The sequence below is a fragment of the Xiphophorus maculatus genome, chromosome 16, assembly GCF_002775205.1.
Source record: "Xiphophorus maculatus strain JP 163 A chromosome 16, X_maculatus-5.0-male, whole genome shotgun sequence".
NCBI classification, from domain to species: Eukaryota; Metazoa; Chordata; class Actinopteri; order Cyprinodontiformes; family Poeciliidae; genus Xiphophorus; species Xiphophorus maculatus.
In genome coordinates, this window is record NC_036458.1 from 19252070 (window position 1) to 19261819 (window position 9750).

General features: G+C 38.1%; 2 protein-coding genes and 1 non-coding gene across 3 annotated transcripts; all 3 read right to left on the bottom strand.

The window, feature by feature from the left end:
• Window positions 1-1359: 1359 nt before the first annotated feature.
• rbx1 (ring-box 1) lies at window positions 1360-3139 on the bottom strand. Its single transcript, XM_005808816.3, has 5 exons — window positions 3028-3139; window positions 2009-2087; window positions 1859-1929; window positions 1621-1706; window positions 1360-1515 (listed from the first exon to the last, which is right to left on the bottom strand). Exons 1-5 carry the CDS (start codon window positions 3103-3105, stop codon window positions 1503-1505), a joined length of 327 nt encoding a protein of 108 aa, XP_005808873.1. The 5' UTR covers window positions 3106-3139; the 3' UTR covers window positions 1360-1502.
• Window positions 3140-3327: 188 nt separating this feature from the next.
• Window positions 3328-3399, bottom strand: trnaq-cug. The gene has a single exon. It is a non-coding gene; the product is annotated as a tRNA-Gln (tRNA).
• A 1080-nt stretch (window positions 3400-4479) lies between these two features.
• Window positions 4480-8709, bottom strand: LOC102236095 (chondroadherin-like protein). The gene is made up of 5 exons (XM_023349231.1): window positions 8692-8709; window positions 6402-6738; window positions 5968-6320; window positions 5153-5319; window positions 4480-4777 (listed from the first exon to the last, which is right to left on the bottom strand). The coding sequence occupies exons 1-5, from the start codon at window positions 8707-8709 to the stop codon at window positions 4567-4569; spliced, it is 1086 nt and encodes a 361-aa protein (XP_023204999.1). The 3' UTR covers window positions 4480-4566.
• Window positions 8710-9750: the final 1041 nt, after the last annotated feature.

The following is a 9750-nucleotide window of genomic DNA, read 5'->3' on the forward strand; positions in this document are numbered from 1 at the left end:
TTTTTTTTAAATAGCCTGTCCTTCATTCTGCTGGGACTTTTCACATAATTTTAGGGGATTTTGTGTCAAATTTGTGGAAACAAAACCCAAAAACAAACTGAAAGCAATTTAGAATTAGCTGCATTTGATTTTGTAGTATTTTCGGTTTGATGTGGATGAAATGTCACAAATATAAAGGAAAAATCTGAAACTTTACACCTAAGCTGAATGGATCCTTCAATTTGAGTGGAATTATTGAGTTTGAGTTACCGCCTTTATGAAATGGAAAACTTTAATGTATCTTTAAGAATTAAATTAGATTCAGTAGGAGTTAAGTATTTTACGTAGAAATGTAAACCTTAAGAGTATTTTTTACATAATTTTTATGGATAAAATATTGCCTTTAGATCAAATTCTGCACCCCACGTTGGTCCTTCCACAGTTTACTCTTAACTGAAAATGGCGGAGGAGCAGACTGCTTTTAAATAGACGTTACTGAACAACAAATGAAGGTTTTAGCAGATTTCCATGGAATGTTCACATTATTTTGCACCACAAAATCACATTAAAATATTAGTAATATATTTTATGTATTTTTCTTTAATTTTTCACCATTAAATATCCTGTAGAAAAAAAAATCCAGCCTCTTAAAACCCACAAATAGAAATGAAAAAGGTGCTTTTTGAAAACCACATGTACTACAGAAATTAAAATAAGCTGTCTTTGTTTTCCAAATGTTTATATACAATTAGCTGATCTAAATCAATTTTATTCAGCTAGGATGAGGGTAAAAAGGCTCTTTGAATTGCATTGGTTGCATTTGACTTAAACATCAGCTCTACTAGCTTCTCCTTAGTTTATATTGTGCATAATACTTAAAACACATTCTTGAAAAAAACGTACAAAAACAAATCCCATTATCGGTCTACCAAAATAAGATTTTTTTTATATAGTGGACTAATAGTCACTGTAATAATTTAAAAATCTCTTCAATTATAACCAGTGATGCTATCAGCCCTTAGTTTTTAAATTTTACCAATGCAGTTTTCATATTTTTCCATCAACATTTGTTAAAATATGCACAGTTGATAAATCTTCAACATAAATCCAGGAAACCTTTTTTTTTTTTTTTTTAATCCAAGGAGAAATTTTGAACAAAACATTTTAAATCTAATTTATTAATGCCTTTTAGGCTCCACCTGATTGGACCTACTGAGTCAAGTGTCTTTTTTTCTCCCAACTAGACAACACAGGATTACTGACTGTCCTGTAACACAGCGAGTGCTGTGGACACCACAATGCATAAACTAACTAATAAACATACAATCTTATTTCAGTTCATAATAATTCAACCACTGTCCATTAAAAAGTCATCCAGGGTCTGTGATAACATTGCTCTTTATTTAGGAGCTCGAAACAATCCAAAAACAAATCTGTGGAAAACAACATCTAGTCTGATAAGCAGGGAGGAATACAAAGGCAGAGAGGCCGATGCTTGCGGAACCGGGTCAACAGTACAATGGCTAGTGTCCGTATCTGCGAAAACACGGCAGAGGCAGGCGAAGAGACGTCAGTACAGCGGTTCGCGTCAACAGAAATATTCACAGTGAGGCTAGGAATCAGAAAACCGATCATACTCACTTCTGGAACTCCCACTCTCTGTTGTCCAGAGGACACACCTGTCTGGTTTTCAGCCAGCGGGAAATACAGTGAAAATGAAAGGCATGCTGGGGGAAAAAAAAACAAAACAATAAGTCAAGTTAAAAGCCAGAATGGAAGTAACTTGATGACAGCAATTAACTTCACAAGATTTCCCTCCATTTTGAATGAACATAGTGCTTTCTTAAAATACATTTTTCATGTAGATCTGCAAACTCACATTGCAGACACCCCAGGCTACGGTACACTCTTCCGATGTCGCAGACGCCTGGTTGGCCTGACACTCTATACCTGAAGGAAGACGGGAAGTGATGTCAGACTGTACTGCAACCTGACAAAGATGTTCAATGTCAGAACCAAATGAACTCACAGAGATCCATGATGTGGTTCCTACAGATGGCACAATTATCCACCACTATGTCCCAGGCCCACAGCGCAACCGCATTCCACTGGATTTGAACAAAATGGGGAAAATTATCCAGATTTCCTAAGGTACAAAACATTATGACCAGTAACAGAAGTTATTTTTTCAATAGCGTCCATCAGTGAGTGGGATATATCAGGCAGCTGGAGAAAATGTAGCCCTCAAAGTTGATGTGATAAGTGGTCTTTCAATCTGCTGAAACCACACTATAAGCATCGCCACAATTAATGAAGACTGAAATTTCTGTGAAGACCTTGAAGGTCTTCCAATACAAGACAGTATCATTAAAAGCTTACAATACAGCAGAGTTATAAATATGGTTATAACTCTTACTTCAAAAACAACGCAAATCTGTTTGACTGTATTGGGTCTTCAGAATGAAAGTGGAGATTTGAATCTTGACTTCTCTGTTTAGGACGATGACGGCTAAAAAAAAAAACAAAAACCTACGCAGACATGCTAACCCATTCAACACTAAATTAAATAAACTGACAGATTCATTAGAAAATAAGCCATGAAGATGACATTGATACTATTTAATAAACGTTAAGATGTAACAAACATACAACTAAATATAATAAGAGCGCAACCAATTGAATTTCTTTACAGTTTGTGAAACCTTGACAGTTGAAGCTAGCTGACTAAGCTAATTTAGCATGCAGGGTAGCACTACTTTATCTTTAGTCAAGGGCGGTTTATCTGCTTTAGCTAAATATGGTTATTAGCGTAGAGATACTAAAGATAAGTGGCCGAATTTAACAAGTAATACGTTCAAAGTGTCTTGTACAAGTATGACGCATTTAAATTCACAATGTGCTATGCTAGCAGTTTTGTAGCTAATGCTAGCTGTATTTAAGAGAGCTCAGGCAGCTCGCAGGACTGAGCTGTAGCTCACGGCATTCTGCCACAGCTAATGACGTGAAACATTTGTTTAATTTGACCACAGCTGCTTTAAACAAAAATACCTTTTTGACTTCGAAGCGCTTCTTACTAGCTCCGCTGTTAGTACCGCTTGGTGTGTCAACATCCATCGCTGCGGCCATCTTGGATAATCCGGGAAGCTTAGTTTATTCACCGAGTCGGAAATTACGACAGCTTCCGTTAGCTTGTTTCGAACTGAAGCAATATTCACAAATATTTGTGAATATTTCCACACAATTTGGGTTAAGTGACTGAGACTTATTGTAAAAAAAATAATTTCACATTAATAAGCAGCAAAAAAAAAAAAAAAGAATCCCACAAAGATTTGGGTGAAAATAAAAGTCAGGTTCCACCGAGATTTGAACTCGGATCGCTGGATTCAGAGTCCAGAGTGCTAACCATTACACCATGGAACCCCACACGGTACACTGCAGCAGGAACCACTCATATTATAACACCAAGGGTGAGCTGACATTTGATGTTTCATTTTACATACTTTCCTGTCTTTTTTTCTCCCTAAATTAGTAACTGTTGTAGAATGACGATAAAAACCTTGTAGGCTTTCATTTCAGGGCTCTAAAAAACCACAATGTTTTTAAATGTTATGCAGTTGAAAAAACTTTTTATTCTCCTTTGTGTGTGTGTTTGACGGATAACCTTACAAGAGGCACAAGACAGAGTAAGCACTCAACATTAGTAAGCATTAGTAAACATGAGGTCCCCATATTTGAGGAAAAGAAGGGGTCATTGTTGAAAGAGAACCAGACTCAGTGTTCAAAGTGAAAAATAGGTGGAAAGAGTACAGAACATTACTTAAAATACAAGGTACCAAGTGTAAACTTTTACTCAAATAAAAGCAAAACATTCCTCAATACAATTTTATTTTAAGAAAAGTGACCTTTTGTTTAATCAGCAAAAGAAAGTTACACAGATGGATTTCACATAGGAAAAATATAACATATCAGTATGAAACAGCTTTTGATTAAATTATGAACTTTATAAATAAAAGATTTGGCTCAAATTGAACCATGTTAGCACAGGACGTCATGAATACTTGGGAGGTATTGGGTGTAATTTAAAAATTCTATTCAGAGTGTTCACATTGTCATGGTGTTGAAGAATCATTGCAGCCTTTTTATAATTATATTTACTCTTTAACGGACATGACTTAAAATGTAGCTGAGTAAAATACGTTAATCAAAACAAACAAGTAAAAGTTCGAGATTTATACACAACTTCAAAAAAAGTCCAGTGTACAAACATGTTGCACCTGATTACAGTAACATGACGGAATGTAACTGGTTACTATCTACACCTCTGACAAATTTTGTTGACAGCAAAAGTCCAACAAAATGTGTCAACGACAGATAAAGAAAAAACCTAAACCAGACGTCTTCTCAAGATAAAGCTATAACAGGAAATAAGTATTCATAGTGGATTTTGACCTCTATTGCACATGTATCCATTAAACACTAAAGTAACTACTTTGACTTGATTCTACACTAATAGACTAAAAATCTAACACAAACTCAATTTCCTCCACTTGCTTTGTCCATCTTCTTGTTTTTTGACCTACTTATGTTTCACTGGGTGCTCTGAGCTTTTCTGGCCGCCTTCTTCATCTGGTGGATTTTAGTCTTGCAGCCGTGGGTCCTGCAGGATCCAGTCTCAGTCGGAGAAGTTGTGCTTTCTGGACAGGTTGCGAACCCTTTGGTGTCCATCACCTTCTGACCTTTAAGCTCTAGAGGGTGACGACATGTTGCTAAAACGTCCAACTTCACTCTCTCCATCCACCTGTGCGAACGAAACAAAGAGATTCAGACATTATTAGAAAACAATACAGTTGCAGTTGTAATTGTTGCACTAATGTCACATTTGGGATCAACGTCCTGCTGGAACATCCAGTTACATCTGTTGACGACTGACCAAACTCTTGCCACACCAAATTGGTTAAAATCTTCTTCTGTTTGGTTTTGGTCATTTTTTTCTTCTTAACAACCCACTGTATAAAGTTTCCCGACATGCAGCACCGGACAGCCTTCTCCAAACCTCAACCCGATTGAAAATGTATGGGTTTTAAAAGTTGAATTAACCGTCTTACTGCCAAAATGGAGAATGTTTTTTTTTTTTGATTTTCACCGGAACCGGTTCTCTGGTAAATGCACTGACCTTCGCAGGGGCAGCAGGTCACAGTCACAGACCAGAGGGTTGTCCCGCAGGTCGATCATCTCGAGGCCACTGAGCGGGCTCAGGTCCGGAAGCGCCTTCAGCTGGTTTCCTCTCACGGTCAGAACTTTCAGACGTGGACCCAGGCCCAGCAGAGCCTCTTTCGGCATCTGACCACAGATACAAGATTTATTTAAACCCATGCATGTGGACCGTCATCGGACGTCTGTAATTTTTTATTCAATACTTATTTTCACATGCACTCTAAGTGTATAGAGCTTGGCAATTAATCAATAACCGTATATATCACGATAGATATGTGATCAATATCAATAGATATAACGTCTGACAGAATTTTAAATGATTTCACTGAACTCCGAGAGCCAAACAGCATTCTGGGGGATGTAGGCAGAGGAAAGACCTTGGATTTCTCACATCTACTAATTCACTCACTCTTTGGTTACCTAGCAACGACCCAGTGAGTAACTTGCGCAGCAGCAGTTTCAGGATTTGTCACTGTGCCTCATAGTTTCTTAAAAATAAAAAAAACAACACAGTGGAGTGAAAACTGTGGATAAAACGTCACCAGTTTGGCTTTTCAGACATTTAAAATACATTTTTTTAAACTACGGTAATCAATAATTATTGATACTGACTGAAATGAAACACTTATATTGTGATACGTTTTTCAGCCCTAAGTCAAACCAGCAATTTTTTGAACTCAAATAATCACAGCAATTTCAGACAATTTCTGTCTCATTTCAATAGTCAAGAAGAAAAAACAAACACAAAATGTAGGCATCCATCATAATCTTTACCTCTTCCATCCCCATCTGATTCATGTAAAGCCTCTGAAGACTGTGTGACATCTCCTGGAAGGTCTCGGGTCCGAGCCACTGGACCGGGTTTTGAGACAGGTTCAGCTCCGTCAGGTTCGGCGTGTCAGTCAGAGCGTCGGACGGCACCCGGGTCAGCCGGTTTGAATCCAGGTGAAGCGTTTCAATGTTAGCAGAGTCCAGGGCGCCCTTGGCGATTTCACTGATGGCGTTGCTCCTTAAATAGAGCTTCATCAGTGACGGAGCAGCTGAGCACAGTAAGCCAGCAGGCTCCAGCCTCGAGATGGCGTTTCGCTCCAGATGCAGGACGGACAAATTTGGTACGAGTGACAGAGCTGCAGAGGGAAAAGTAAACATCAACTTTACTTTGGCTCTTTGCATGGATACAATTGTAATTTTAGGAACTTTAATCCGACCTGCTCCGGGGAATTGTGCCAGTCGGTTCCCCTCCAGGTGAAGATAGACGAGCTTTGGGAGTCCGGCCAAAGCTTCGGGCTCCAAAGACGTGAGGTCGTTGTCAGACAGGTACAAATACACCAGGTTCCTCATTCCACGGAAGGCCCCAGCTTCGATTTCGTGGATTTTGCAGAAGTCCAGGTACAGAGACACAACTCGACCAGTGCCCGGGAAGCTTCTGGCGGGGATGAAATGGAAGTGGTTGCCACGGAGATTGAGCAGCTGCGTCCTGGGTGGGAAGCCCCGAGGGACTTTGTTAAGACCACGGCTCTCATACGAGGCGTGGTGGGCTTCAGTCTGAGGTGGGGGGAATCAGAGAGAAAGAAAGTTGCTGTACATCTTAAATCGTAAGTCTCTATTTGATACTGTCAGCTGTTTTGGTGCCCTGTCTACTAAAAATAACTTATTCTTCTAATGCAAATTACAGTACATTAACCCTCCTGTTATGTTGCGGGTCAAATTGACCCGTTTTAAAGTTTACTTTTTTTTTTTAGAAATAGTTGGAAGTATTTTTTTTTGCATGAAACTTTTTCTATTTGTCTCAATAGGTGCACTCTACATATAAATTGAAAATTTATTCATTTTACACATTTGCAACCCCCCGGGGTCTACTTTTTACATAGACACTGTTTGGGTCAATTTGAACCGGCAGTCAAGTTAAAGTGCAAAAACAGATTAAAAAATGTCCATTTCTATGTGTTTCCTTGCAGCTATGAACCATATTTCACCACACACACACACACAAGCCCACTTTCTCACTATTCTCTTTACTTCACTAGGAAACTGCGAGAAAGCAGGAGTTCATACAACTTTTGACGGGAATCTTTTCTGTTCCCATGGACAAACTCCACGCACACTGAGTGGACACTCAGCAGAAGTGGAGGAAAACATAAATACTCTCTGCATGACTCATTGTATTATATTATATACATATATAATCCATTCCCTAACATTCTTGTATAATCTGTGTATATAGCTCCCATATTTATATTTATACACAATATCTATATCTCTTTGCTATAACCTCTTATAGTCCATACATACATAGTCTTGTACATCTGTAAATAAATATTTATATCTCGTAGAGCACTTCTGGATAGATGCAAACTACATCTCATTGCTTGTACTTGTGACAGTGCAATGACAATAAAGTTGAATTCCATTCTATTCTATTCTTCTATTATCTCGATTTTAATCAGTGGGTCAATTTGACCCAGAACAGTATGTGTCTCAAGTTCAATTATAAAGACCACCCATTGAAAAAAAAAAACTAAATGTAATATAATTTTTTTTTTTTTACCAAAGATCAATTTCAAGGAAATTATAGTTTTTTTGTGTCTAGGTTTTTTTCAGTGGACATTAAAAATGTAAATTCCATGTTTTGTGTCCAAATGAGTAAATGAGTAAGTTATCATCATTGATCCTTAATTTCTGAGAAATAAGAAAAACATCATTGCACAAATATTGATTGAAATGGTTAGTATTGGAGTTAATAATCATAATAATACCATACCAACTTTATTTATGAAGCACTTTATACACTGACAGGACCAAAGTGCTATACACAATCATAAAATACAATGTGATTTATAAAATAGAAAAGATTGAAATATAAAATACATACAGACACAGTAAAACAAAGTGAAAGAAGGGACTTAAAAGCAGCGAGTGAAGAGACCTGTCTTATGCCCAAAGGAAGATTATCACATAGCTTGGGAGCTGCAGAAAAGCACCGCCCCCTCTGAGCTTACACGTCACGGGCAACTGATCAGCAGACCTGGCCATTAACGGACAACTCAGACAGTTATGGAGGGGCACGGCCATTAAGAACAAATACAAAAATGTTTTGGAGGATTTTTTTTAGTTTTTGACACTACTGCATGATTAAATACTCCCCGGTTCAAATAGACCCACGAACATTTTTGCTGTACCTCAGAAACGAACATAATAGGAGGGTTAACAGGCAGTTCTATACATAAACTGATGAAGGTAGGTTTAATATGTCCCTTGGCCAGTAACTCCATGTTGTTCCCCCCCAAACAACATTACAAAAACTTCACAATTTTGAAATATTTGAGTCTTTTCTATGTTCATGAAATCTCAGAAGATTACCTTAACTCCTTACATATGGGGCTATGCCTCCAAAACATGCATTCATAGATGAAAATAAATAATAATAATGAAAAAGAAAGTCTGTGCTAAAAATTAAAAACTAAAAGTTGGCTCCCTGGGCTACTGCCCCAAGTTTACCAAATCAATGACTCTCATTCTGAGTTTTAAAGAAAAGCACAGCAGACTATAAACACGGTTGAAGTTCCTCACCTCATCTACTCCCAGGGGAATCTCCGTTAGGTTTTTGCCGATGCAGGCCACTGTACGTTTGGTGTCATCACAGCGGCATGATTTGGGACATTTTCTTGCATTGATGGTTGAGCTCGGGGCTAAAATGAAAAAAAGGAAAACTGCAAGATGGAAGAACTCCATCTGCACCGGGCAAGTACGTAAGAATCATGATTTCAAAATAGCAGATTTGTCTGGAAGTCACTTCCATGGACACTAAGGTGACGAAGCCCGAAAAACGGTCAAAAATCTGCATTAAGCTTAAATCGCAATTATAGAGAAACCATAAGAGATACGGAAAAAGCCGAGTCATTTCAAGATAACATTTTGAATGGAGTAGGAAGAATGTAGTAAGCTGTCAAACCAGGAGCACAAAGTTTTTGCTGAATTTTGTGGCATTCTGAAGAATTTCAGTTTAAATGTTTCCAAAAAGTATAATAGCTGAAATCACCTATAGTCATAGCACAATTCACCACAAGTTGAACATTTTGATATTTGCATTGATGAACTGAGCTGAAGTTCGCAGAGCTAGTTAAGAACCGAAAAACACAGCAGCATGGAACAATCGTGAGCATTATGAATATATTCTCACTTGATTAAAGTGCACAAAAAAGTACTTACATGAAGGTTTCGACGGTGCAGAGTAAATTGAAGTACAGCTATAAAACAACAGCAACCACACAGCACAGCCAGTCTTTTCCCACAGTACTGCTTGAGAATAGCGTTTGAACATATGCAGAGGGGAACGACTTGCATCTCATTCCTGGGAATGTTTAGTGTGTAGGACATTATTCCTGCAGTACAACCAACAAGGCTTTGGTAAATTCCTTTGGGGACCTTTGGAGACCTCTGACCTCTTATGCTCGTCCAAAAATAGACAAAGGACTGGCTTCCCGTTTTCAGCCAAGACATCAGGAAACCAAAGACAAGAAAGAACCACAATAAGTTTTAATTTGCTTCATTCACCTT